At 33.3% G+C, this 13,528-nt stretch overlaps 1 protein-coding gene across 1 annotated transcript in view; it reads right to left on the bottom strand.

The window, feature by feature from the left end:
• The window catches only part of RFX6 (regulatory factor X6), a 56,595-nt gene that overhangs the window by 21,443 nt on the left and 21,624 nt on the right, over positions 1–13,528 (bottom strand). Inside the window, exon 7 of the mRNA XM_002924099.1 lies at positions 887–994. Coding sequence (XP_002924145.1) covers positions 887–994 — 108 coding nt within the window. The remainder of the gene's footprint in view (positions 1–886; positions 995–13,528) is intronic.

The raw sequence follows: 13,528 nt of genomic DNA, 5'->3' as shown, positions 1-13,528 counted from the left end.
CCCTCCCACCCCTCCACCCCGCTCCCTGCTCAGTGCAGAGTCTGCTTGAGATTTTCTTTTCCTCTGCCCCTCCCCCCTGCTCATGTGCTTTCTCTCGCTCTAAAATAAGTAAATAAATCTTTTTTTTTTTTTAAAAAGATATTTTCCTTAAATACTAATGAAAAATTAACTTTGGTTGAAAGAAGAATGTAGAAATCTTTATGCCCTGATTTAATACTAATAGCAGGAGCTATTAGTCATTCAGCAGATACTTGCTTAGCAAATGACTTTAGAAGTTCAGAAATAGAGGATTTACTCTTAGATTTTATTATATAAGCATTGAAAAGTCACATTGAGGATTATTTATGAACTAAATCCTATGAAACTGTTCTTCCTTAACTTTCAAAAAAAGTGCAAATAAAAAGGAGCACAGAATTTTCAAATGGAAAGGAATTTTTGTCAACTTCTAGTACAGTCCTCGCATTCCTAGGTTTCTCCCCTTCAATGCTTGGAACAAATTCTGTCCTAGAGAAGTGCCAGATGACTACTTACTGAAATTATATGAAGCTAATCAAAAACATAAAGCTTATAATTAAAGAAACTGCATGTGATAGACACATTATAGTATTTTCTTCCTTAATATTGAGTTTTAAATAAAAAAATAATCTTTAGTCTTTTGAGGTTTATTTTACCAACTTCTGATTACACACTACCAGGGAGATGGTAAATAATTAATTGGAAAGTGTTTAATCAATGTTAGTAAACATTTGTCCCTCCTATAAATCAGTCAATTATGTTTGATTATGCAGATTTCTGACTGCTTCCTGAGTGCCATGAGATTCCCAGCAAATTGAGATATGGAACCAACATATCAGAAAATCAATAGAGAAGTATCTTTAATTGATACCTTGTCTTTAGAAATGCATCCTTGGTACACAAGGTGTTGAGCACTGGGGAATTCTGGAAGAAGTGTTCCAGTTTTTGAACTTAGTGAATATTTACGAGTGAAGCCACCCTATAATTGGAAAAATGAAAAGAAATTAATCGTTATCAACTATTTGGCTCCAAAATACAATTCTAATAAAATAGAATCCCATAGAATTTCATTCTTCTTCATCCTGTAAGCCATGACAAATTAGGAGATTTTGTTAAACAGTTTAGATCATTCAACTGAATAAATAAGACATGTCAGCAGAATTTCCAAGCCATAAATAATTTCATAGTCAGGATATTTTTTCTATTACTTTGGATTGAATATTGCATTACTTTTAGAAATTTAATTTTAGTTCACATTCGTTAATGGCGTAAGTTTTGAAAGATCCACTTTTCGAACTGTTGACATTATTTTAACTATAAGAGGATCAAGAATTGCCAAATCCATTTCTGGATTACCAAATCATTCATGGATTAAGTAAACAAGATGATAAGAAGTTAAGTAATTTTTGTAGTCTCAGGAATAATTAGCTGTAGAATTGAGAATGCACTCCAAGTCTTCTGATTCCCAAATTAGTACCTGGATTTTCTCACCTCAACCTCCCCTACATTTAGATACATGTGTTCTTCTTTTGAATCTCTTAGGGGGGAAGTACACCTTCAGTAGTTTTCAGAAAATTAGAAAAAGTGACAAACAACAAATAATACATAAAGCGGCAGGGTTGACATATCTACAAAAAGTCCACACAGAAAGAGAGAATGCATATTTGTGTCAGAACCAGAGTCTCAGCAAATCAGTCTCCCCAGGTCATAACTGATTGTTCCTGCCCCTCAAATAAAGTTTTAACAAACTGGCTTGTAATCAAAAGTTTGGGCAAAGAATGAAGTTGTGACTATGGCAAAGGAAGTAAGGTATTCCTGGCAAGGACAAAATTTCATTCTTTCCCACAGTTTCCCTATATTTTTTTCTAGAGTTTTTGTGTTTCTTTGTTTGTCCCTGTCATATTGAAGATTTGATACTTATATAGGTTGGGTTCTTACCCTGTCTTATCATTCCCAACCTTTGTAGACTTACAGACTTAGGTGTTAAATCAGGAAGAAGTTGAGAAGACTTTTTAGTCCTTAAAGCAGATATTTTAGATGTTTTGATTTTTTATTGACTGATTTGATACAAACTTCCCAAAAATTTTATATTAAAAGTGCAGTAGAAATCTATTTCTTTCAGGTTAGGTTTTAGTTTTCATCCTTGCTACCCTCTATTTTCAAATATGTTTAGAGAATTATTCTGATTAAATCATTTTTAAGCAATTAATAAAGAACTGCTATATACATGATTAACTATCATGAACTGATATATTAGCACAGCTAATCCCAATCTGCTATATTTAATCAGTCTTAATAATTCAAGATATGCCCTCAAATTCTAATTTCAGGAAAGTTTACACTTTTTTCTTATACCTTTTCTCATGGGTGAAAAAATCATGTTTATTTGTCCCAAAAAGTAATTTAGTGAGATTGGAAACGAGAGAGAAACAGAAACAAAAAAATGTCAATACATAGTGTTGTGCTAAATCTAGGTTAGGAATAAGAGAAGAGTCTCATTTCCATTAGCAAATATAATTAATAATCAAAAATCTTTCAACAAAGGGGGGAAAACAGGTTCAGAAGATTTTTAATAGGTGAGTTTTATCAAGCATTCAGGAAACAGATATTTTCAAACTTAAAAGATTTTTTTTTCAGACAGTGGAAAAGAAGAAACTTGTCCCAGTTCATTTGAAAACTTTTATGCCAAAGCTGAACAAGAACAGAAAAAGGAAAAAAAAAAATCATAGGCCAACCCTGGTTATTACCATACTTGAAACAGTACCAAACAAAATATTAGCAAAGCAAATCCAGCAGTCTATAAGAATGATCATAGCCAAGTTAGGCTTAAACTCATCATATTGACAGAAGAAAAAAAGGGGAGTGGAGAATACCATATATAATCATCTCAACTGATACAGAAAAAGCATTTGTTAAAAATCCAACTACCAGGGGCGCCTGGGTGGCTCAGTCATTAAGCGTCTGCCTTTGGCTCAGGTAGTGATCCCAGGGTCTTGGGATCGAGCCCCGCATTGGGCTCCCTGCTCAGCGGGAAGCCTGCTTCTCCCTCTCCCACTCCCCCTGCTTGTGTTCCCTCTCTCGCTCTCTCTCTCTCTCTCTCTCTGTCAAATAAATAAAACCTTAAAAAAAAAAATCCAACTACCATTCACCTCTCTCTCCGCCTGTCTATGCTAGAAAAGAAGAAAATTTCCTTTATCATTCAATAGTCAAAATATCAAAAAAATCAAAATAATCTATCAAAAATCCATAGCAAATATCATACTCAATAGTAAAATACTATAAATATTCTCTTAAAAACCACAAATGAGATAAAGTTGCCTACTCTAGCCTCTTTTGTTCAATACTGTATTAAAGTTAATAGCCAGAGCAGTAAGGCCAGAAAAAGTAATGAAAGAGTAAGCATTGAAAGGGAAGAAACAAAACTAGCATTATTTGCAACTGATGTGGTTGATTACATTTAAAACTAAAATAAACTGCACAAAAATTGTTACAATTAACAACAGAGATATTTTGGCAACGTTACTGGATACAAGATCAATGAAAAAATCAGTTGAATTCCTAAAACCAAGAAGAAAACATTAAGAGCATGCAATAAAAAAGACACTGTATAAAATGACAACAAATATTAGAAGATGCCTAGGAATAAGTCTAACAGAAGAAGTGCAAAATATTTATAAGAAAATGATTAAACTGGGTCATGTGGGTGACTCAGTCAGTTAAATGTCTGACTCTTGATTGCAGCTCGGGTCATGATCTCAGTGTTGTGAGATTGAGCCCCATGTTGGGCTCCACACTGGGTGTGGAGTCTGCTTGAGATTCTCTCTTTCCCTCTTCCTCTGTCCCTCCCCACTGTTCACCTTCTCTCCCCCTTTCTAAAAAAAGAAAAGAAAAGAAAAAAAAAAGAAAAGAAAAGAAAATGATTAAATTTAATCAAAAGATATTAAATTATGAATAAGAAGATTCAATGTTGGAGAATGTCACAGATTGATCTAGTTCTTCGATGCAATTCCAATCAGATACCTTCAGGGTTTTCTGTGAAAACTAATAAGCTGATTCTAAAATGTGTGAAGGAACACAAAAGACCAAGAATAGACACAACGCTTGTGATAAAGATAAACCAGCAAAAAGAAAACTGGAAAAATTCACAAATTTGTGGAAATTAAATATACTCTTAAACAACCAATATATCAAAGGAGAAATCACAAGGGAAATTAGGAAATACTTAGAGATGAATGAAAATAGAAATATAACACATCAAAATTACAGGATGCAGTAGAAGTGGTGCTAAGGGGGAAATTTATAGCTATAAATGCTTACATTAGAAAATCTCAAGTCAATAGTCTAAATGAACAATTTGAGGAACTAGGAAAATAACAAACTAAACCCAAAGTGGGCAGAAGAAAGGAAATAATAAAGATCAGAGCAGAGAGAAATGAAATAGAGAATAGACAAACAATAAAGAAAATCAATCAACCCAAATGATAGTTAAGGTCAAAACTGACAAACCTATAAGTAGATTGACTTAAAAAAGAATAGAGAAGACTCAAATGCCTAAGAAAAAAAATACTGATTCCACTGAGAAAGGATTTTAAGAGAGTACATGAACAACCATACATCAACTAGTTGGATAACCTAGATGAAATAGATAAATTCCTAGGAACATAAATTCTACCAAGGTGGAGTAACAAAGAAAGGGAATATCTGAATCAGTCTATAACCAGTAAGGAAATTGAATCAGTAATAAAAAATCTGACAAAGAAAGGCTCTGATTCTAATAACTTCACTAGTGAATTGTACCAAACATATAAAGAAGAAATAATACCAGTCTTTCTTGAAGTTTTCCCAAAAATTGAAGAAGAGAAAACATTTTCTAACTCATTCTATGAGGTCAACATTATCTTGATACCAAAGTCAGACAAAGACACCACAAGAAAAAAAAACCATACCAACAAACCTCATGAATATTCATGCATAAATCCTCAGCAAAATAATAACTAAGTGAAGGCAGCAACATATTAAAAAGATTATACACCATGACCAAGTGAGATTTACTTCTTGAATGCAAAGATGGTTTGACACACAAAAATTAATCAGTGTCATATACCACCTTAACAGACTGAAGAGGGGAAAAAAACACATGATTATTTCAATTGATGAATTTGACAAAGTTTGATACACTTTTATAATAATAATAATAATCAACAAACTAGGAATAGAAGTAAAGTACCTCAATGTAATAAATGCCATATAAAAACCCACAGCAAACATCATATTCAATGGTGAAAGACTGAATATATTTCCTTGAAGATCAGAAACAAGGCAAGAATGCCCATTTTCAGCACTTCTATTCAACTTAGTGCTGAAAGTCCTAGCCAGAACATGTGATAAGAAAAAGAAATAAAATGAACCCAAAGTGGAAAGAAAGAAGTAAAATTATCTCTGTTTGCAGATGATAGGATCTTATATGTAGGAAATTATAGGGATTCCGCCAAAAAAACACAAAAAACAAAACACAAACAAACAAACAAAAAACAACCCTATTAGAAATAATAAATGAATTTAGCAAAGTAAAAGGATACAGTCAAAATGAAAAAATCTGAAAAGAATTTAGAAAACAATTTATAAGAGAATCAAAAAGAATAAAATTATGGGAATTAACACATGTATAATGGAAATTACAAAACAATGCTCAAAGAAATTACAACATAAGTGGAAAGACATCCTATGTTCATGGATTGGAAAATTTATTGTTAAGATCTCAATAGTACCCAAAGCAACCCATGGATTCAATGCAGAATCCCAATGATGGTTTTTGCAGAAATAGAAAAATATATCCTAAAATTCACATGGAATCCAAGAGACCCCAAATAGTAAAAAAAATACTGAAAAAAAAGAACTAATTTGGAGAATTCATACTTTCTGATTTCAGAACTTACTACAAAGCTAAAATAATCAAAATAAACTAGAGATGACAGAAAGACAGACATATAGATCAGTGGAACAATATAGAACACCCAGAAATAAATCCTCACAAAAACTGCCAAATGATTTTTGACAAGGTTGCCAATAACATTCAATAAGGAAAGGGCAGTCTTTTCAACAAATGGTGCTAGAAAAACTGGATATTCACATGTAAAAGAATGGAGCTAGGCCTTTACTTAATACCATGTAAAAAATTAACTCAAAATGAATCAAATACTTAAAATATCAGACCTGAACTATACAACTCTTAGAAGAAAAGACAGGGCAAAATCTTCATAACATTAGGTTTGGCAATGATTTCTTAGGTATGACAACAAAAACAAAAATAGACAAATCGGACTTCATAAAAATTAAAAGCTTTTGTGCATCAAAGAACACTGTCAACAGAATAAAAAGGCAATCAATGCAATAGGAGAAGGTATTCTCAAATCATATATCTGATATGGGATTAATACGCAGGACATATAAAGAACTTGCAAAACTTAACAACAAAACAAACAACCTGCTTCAAAAATGGACAAAGGACTTGAATAGACATTTCTTTTAAAAAGATATATATTAATCAACAAACACATGAAATGATATTCAACATTAGTAATCATCAGGGAAATGTAAATCGAAGCCACAAGGAGATACCACTTTGCCCTCATTAGGATGACCAGTATTAAAAAAACAAAAACAAAAAAAGAAAAAACAGAAAATAACAAATATTGATGAGGACATGTATGATTATGTACTGTTGGTAGGAATGTAAAATGGTGTAGTTGTGGTGTGAAACAGTATGGTTGTTCCTCAGAAAATTAAATAAGGAATTACTAAATGATGCAGTCATTCTTCTTTTGGGTATATATTCAAAATAATTGAAAGCAGAGTCTCAAAGAGATATTTGAAACCTATGTTCATAGCAGCAATATCCAATTCAAGTGTCCATTGACAGGTGAATAAATAAACAAAATGTATATACATGCAATGGAATATTACTCAGCCTTTAAAAAGAAGGAGAATCTGACATGCTACAACATGAATGAACCTTGAGGACATGATGCTAACGTAAAATAAGCCAGTCACAAAAAGCCAAACACTATGTGATTTTGCAAATATGAGGTACCTAGAGTAGTTAAAATCATAGAGACAGAAAGTAGAATGGTAGTTTTTTGGCGGGGGAGGGAAGGAGGAGATATTGTTTAATGAGCATAGTGTTTCAGTTTTGCAAGATTAAAAGAGTTCTGGAGATGGATAGTGGTGGTGATTGCACAACAATATAAATATATTTAATACCACTGAACTGTGTACTTAAAAATGATTAAGATTTTGTTACATGTATTTTAACACAACAAAAAAATTTGAAAAAATTGCAGATGAAATAAGGACGTGTTAAGAGTAACTTTCTACTTTTAGAAGAATATATAGAAAAATATTTTAGGATCTGGAATATACACAGATTTTGAAAAACAAGATACAAAAAACATTAATCATAAAATTAAAAATTATCTTCATTGAAAGACACTCTAGGATGTTGAGCCATGCCACCAACAGGGTGAAGTTATTTACAATGCATAACCTACAGGATATTAGTACCTAGAATATATAAAGAACTCCAAAGAATCAAATTTTTAAAATAGAAAAATTATGTGATCTGAGCAAATATTTCATAGAAGAAAACTGACCATTAAAAATCCCCAAAAAATGCAAGCTTATATTTGATGTAGTTATTAAAAACAATTTTCAGATGAAAATCACAGGTACCATTTTACACCCATTGGATTGGCAAGAACTAAAATATCATTCAAGGCCAAGTATCAGTGAGAATGTGGAACAAAAGGAACACTCACACACCAGACATAAATTAACACAACCATTTTGGAAAACAACTTAATCTTAACCTATCTTAATTACACATTAAGCATATCCTAGAACCTGGAATTCCATTTCTGTACATATGCCCCTGGAGAATGTTCATAGCAATATTATTTTTCAGCCAAAAAACAAAAAGCAAAAACAAATCCACCAACAATGGAAAGGATAAATGTATTGTGATATTTTCATACAGTGAAAAATTCTACAGCAGTTCAAATAAAGGTATTAAAACAACATATATATCAACATCGATGAATCACAAAATCTAATGCTGACTGAAACCAGAAAGTTGCAAAAACAATGAATCCATTCTATGTAGGGCAAATAATAAACAATACATTGCCAATAATAAGCAAAACATAGAACTATCTACCACTTTAAAGTATATAGTCCAGTTGTATTAAGTACATTCATATTGTTGTGTAGCCATGACCACATTGTTTAGCTATATATTCATAAGTGATCAACTTTAAGGAAAAACGAAGAAGTGATTAACACCAAATTGTGGAGAGCAGTAACTTTTTGTAGGTCGGGAGGGGTAAGTGATTGGGGTAGGAGCACACAGAGGACTTCTCTCTGTTAAGCTATGGAGTAGGTCTTGAGTTTTTATCTTATGGCCATTTTTAAAATGTGTGTGTGTGTGTGTGTGTTATGAACAATACACTTCTCCAAAAACAATGTTAGAGTGCTAAGGAAACACGTATTAAAGAACAAAGTATATTATACACCTTTTATTTAAATATCTATTTAAAACTCTCGTCTTGATAAATAGTAGTTTTGTGTCCTAGCAGCTAGCAACATGTGGAACATCAGCAGGAAGCAAAAGTACCCAAAGAAAAATTTTAAAAATTAAATATTTTGGAAAGGTTAACAATGGTATGCAAAGTTGGTGTAAATCAAATAATAATATGCTGTCTAGCACATGTAGCACAAAAGGAAAGGAACGATTAATAAGCTGGGAAAAAAAGTAAAACATGATCATTTTAATTACACTAATATGTTTGCGATTTTAATGGCACTAGAATTGGTGCCAGGTCATAGGCCAGCTACAGAGGTGCGGGGGGTGTGTTGGGTGGGGGAGGGTTCTCCTCATCTGATGACTTCAGTACTCTTGGGTAAACTATTAAAAATCTTATTTCCAAAAGAAAACAAGAAGAAACCTAGACAATATGATTAGAAGGCAAGAGGGTCTGATTTATGAGGAAAGATTAAAGGCTTTAAGCAGCACAGTTTGGCTAAGTGATGACTAAAGGAGAGCATGATAACACTCTGCAAATATTTGCAAAGCATATACCAAGGAGGGAGGATTTGTTATTTATCTTGGTACAAAGTTGTTAAACTGGCCATGAATGGTCGATGTTAAGGAGAAGGAAATTCAGGCTATCAGGGAAACTTCCTGGTTGAAATGTATGAAGTCAAGGGGCTGACTCCCTAAGAAATAATGGCAACTTCACTACTGGGGCTTAGTTAAAACAAAATTTGGCTCATGCTACAAGATTCACAGGAAAAGAAAGGCTTTCTTTGATCAGGACAAAGTGTTGAGTGAGACTAGGTTTTGTTAGTTTTATTCCTGAGGATTAAAGGATTCAGAAACATTCTCTGCGACATTTCTGAAATTTGAACCACTACATTTGTGAATAAAAATTTAAAATAATCAAAATTCATACCACAAACTATAATTAATTACTCTTACCTTCCTCTTTCTTTTTGTTTTGCTTTTCTTGTTTTTTCATTGTTTGCTTTTATATTATTAACGATTTAAAACTTTAGAAAGGTGTAGATAAAAAATAATAAATAGCCGTGTACTAACCAACCTGATTGAGACATGACACATTTGAAATATGAAAGCAGCGTCTGTAGCCCTCTCTAATCTTATTCCCTTCCTTCCCCACAAGAAATAATGTTCTTCGTTTAGTTTATATTATTCCTATTTAAACCTCTAAAACTTTATCTCATCTGTAAATATTCTTAAGCAATATATACCATTGCTTTAAAACCATTACCATACAGTATGTATCCTACATTCAATGAGTTCTTTTTCACTCAGCTGTAGGTTTTTGAGATGCATCTAATTTGATTCTTATAGCTACAGTACGTTCATTTCCAAAGCACTGTTGTATTATGACCTTGTATAAATATATTAAAATTTATTCTCTCACTGTATCATAATGGGCATTTATTTCCCAGCATTCTGAGATCACAAACAATACTCCAGTGTGCCTGCTTGTGCACAGTGTGAAGGTTTCCCTAGGATTGCGGGCATAAGGTGTGTGCACCTTTGCCTTTACTAGTGACTGTCCCTCCTTCCTGAGAGGTCCTTTGCTCCACACTTGTAACAACACTTATTTTCAGACTTTTTAACTGCTGTTATTCCAATAATAGTGAAACGATTATTCGTTATGGTTTTAATTTGCATTTCCCTGATTAAAATTTCCCTGGTTAAGCTGAGCCCTTTTCATATGTTCATGGGCAAGAATGGTATTCAAAATATTTGTTGACCATATGTTATGAACCCTGGTCAATCAGAAGGGGCTCCATGAACACCAATACTATTTCCAGTTACTCTTTCTCATCTTGTGTGAATTGCATGTTCATATAGCCTGCTCTATTTCTTTTGGGTTGTCCTTTTATCATGGAGTCGAATATTTTACATATTCTAAAACAGTGCTGTCCGACAGAACTTTCTGTGATGATGAAAATGTTCTATGTCTACACTGTCCAATACCATATATGTTACTATGGACTTGAAGTGTAGCTAATGTGACAGAGAAACTCAGTATTTTATGTAATCAACAGCTACATGGAACTAGTAGCTACTATATTGTACCGTATAGTTATACGTATTAATCCTGTCAATCATCTATGACATATAAATATCCAATTTTATTTACATATTTGAGGCCATATAAACATATATTTGCATTTGTGTCCTCTTTTCTTCCTAATTAACGTTTTTCCATGTCATTAAAAGAGACTCTTAATAAATGAAATAATATTAAGTCCCATAAAAGTCCTGTAAATGATGTAACCATTTCTTTATTAGTAATAATTTAGGTTGCACACAGTTTTTCACAATAACCAATTATGATTTTTGCATGATATTTTGTAAGCATTTTCTTTTACTTCTTATGTGAGATTCATACAAAAGGGAACCTGTGGGAGAAAGAGTATGAACACTTTAAAGACCTGATACAGACCTTCCAACTATTTTCCAGGGGGTTTGTTCAATGTTCACCAGAAGGATATGAAAGAGCTTATCTCATCAGACCTTCACCAACATCATAATAATTTCTTAATATTTGATAATTATGTAATTTAAAAAATTTTTTTGCTTATTTGGCAGTCCATTTTTGCATGCATTTATTGGCTTTTTTTCCTTATGTGTATTTTCTATTCATGTCTTTTACTCTTTCTTGTTATCTTCATATTTTTCTATAAATTGATAGGATTTCCTTATTGGTAGAAATATCATCCTGTTGTCATATTTGCTGAAACTATTTTCTCCAGTCTTTTTTTGACTTTAATTTTTTTTTAAAGATTTTATTTATTTATTTGACAGACAGAGATGGCCAGCGAGAGAGGGAACACAAGCAGGGGGAGTGGGAGAGGAAGAAGCAGGCTCCCAGCGGAGGAGCCTGATGTGGGGCTCGATCCCAGGACCCCAGGATCATGACCTGAGCTGAAGGCAGACGCTTAACGACTGCGCCACCTAGGCACCCCTGACTTCAATTTTTTTTAATTTTTTAAATTTTTATTTTTTAGATTGTATTTATTTCTCAGAGAGAGAGAGAGGGTACAAGCAGGGGGAGCAGCAGGCAGAGGGAGAAGCAGGCTTCCCACTGAGCAAGGAGCCCGATGTGGGACTCAGTCCCAGGACCCTGGGATCATGACCTGAGCAGAAGGCAGACGCTTAACCAACTGAGCCACCCAGGCGTCCTGACTTCGAATTTTATATATGACGCTTTTGATACAAAGGAGTTTTCAATTTCACCATTTTATATTTTTCCTTTGAAATTTCTTAAATTGTTTTCATCTTAGAAAATCATTCCCCATCCAGAAATGAAGTAGATACAAATGTTCCCTTCTAGGTATTGTTTTTACATTCAATAATTTGTATGAAATTCATACAAGGCATGAGATATAAACTTTTTTTCCAAAATAGTCCATTTTCTAACATTATGCAGAAAGAATTTTATTTATTTATTTGGTACTACATCTTCCTCCAAAAGGGACTTAAGACAATTCGCTGAAAAAAATTTTTTTTCTCCTTCATTGGTCGTAATGTCTCTGATCATGCATTAAATTCATATGTAAACGAGGGTCTTTTTTCAGGTATCTAATCTCTGTTCTAGATTTGTTCCACCTACATTTGAGTCCTTATCATAGTGTCATAATATTTTGATATCTGCCAGACAGGTCCCTTTTGGCTATTTTTGCTTACATTTCTCTTAATTATTACTTTCTGTATATTGTTCTAGATCAAGTGTGCAGCCATTATAATCATTTCCGAAAATTAGTTACCCACTCAAAATTTTATTGGAGTATTAAATGTCTAAATTAATTTAGGAAGAATTGGTACATTTATAATACCTAGCATAACTATCAAGGCATGTGGTACGTCTTTTCACTTAAAATTTCCATTTAAAATAAGAAGTTTCTGCACAGTGAAGGAAACAATCAACAGAACTAAAAGGCAAGCTACTGAATGGGTGAAAATATTTGCACCCAAAGAACAAATAATCTAATCAAGAAATGGGCAGAAGACATGAATAGACATTTCTCCAAAGAAGACATCCAGATGGCCAACAGACACATGAAAAGATGCTCAACAGCTCTCATCCTCAGGGAAATACAAATCAAAACTACAATGAGATATCACCTCACACTTGTCAGAATGGCTAAAATCAACAAAACAAGAAACAGCAAGTATTGTCGAGGATCTGGAGAAAAAACGCTTTGCACTGTTGGTAGCAATGCAAACGGGTGCCACCACTAGAAAACTGTATGGAGGTTCCTCAAAAAATTAAAAATAGAACTACCTTACTATCCAGGAATTGCACTACTATTTATCCCCAAAATTCAAAAACAGTAATTCAAAGGGATACATGCACCTTTATTTACAATAGCCATACTATGAAAACAGCCCAAGTGTCAATCAATAGATGAATGGATAAAGAAGATGTGATATATGTGATACATATATATGGGATATAATATATATTAGATCATTATTCAGCCATTAAAAAAGAATGAAGTCTTGCCATTTACAACAGCATGGATAGAGTTAGCATAATGCTAAGCGAAATTAAGTCAGTCAGAAAATGACAAATACCATATGATCTCACTCTTCTGTGGAATTTAAGAAACAAAACAAACGAGCAAAGGCACAAAAAGGAGAGAGAAACAAATCAAGAAAGAGACTCTCAACCATAGAGAACAACGGGATGGTTACCGCCAGGAGGTAGGTGGGAGGATGGGGGAATTAGGGGATGGGGATTAAAGAGTACACTTATCATGATAAAAAAAAATTGTCTTAAAAAATAAATAAAATTTTCTAGGGGCGCCTGGGTGGCACAGCGGTTAAGCGTCTGCCTTCGGCTCAGGGCGTGATCCCTGTGTTATGGGATCGAGCCCCACGTCGGGCTCCTCTGTTGTGAGCCTGCCTCTTCCTCTC

The sequence above is a fragment of the Ailuropoda melanoleuca genome, chromosome 10 (genome assembly GCF_002007445.2).
Source record: "Ailuropoda melanoleuca isolate Jingjing chromosome 10, ASM200744v2, whole genome shotgun sequence".
Classification (NCBI taxonomy): Eukaryota; Metazoa; Chordata; class Mammalia; order Carnivora; family Ursidae; genus Ailuropoda; species Ailuropoda melanoleuca.
The sequence above is the reverse complement of the archived record's forward strand: the minus strand, read 5'-3'. Positions and strand labels throughout refer to the sequence as shown.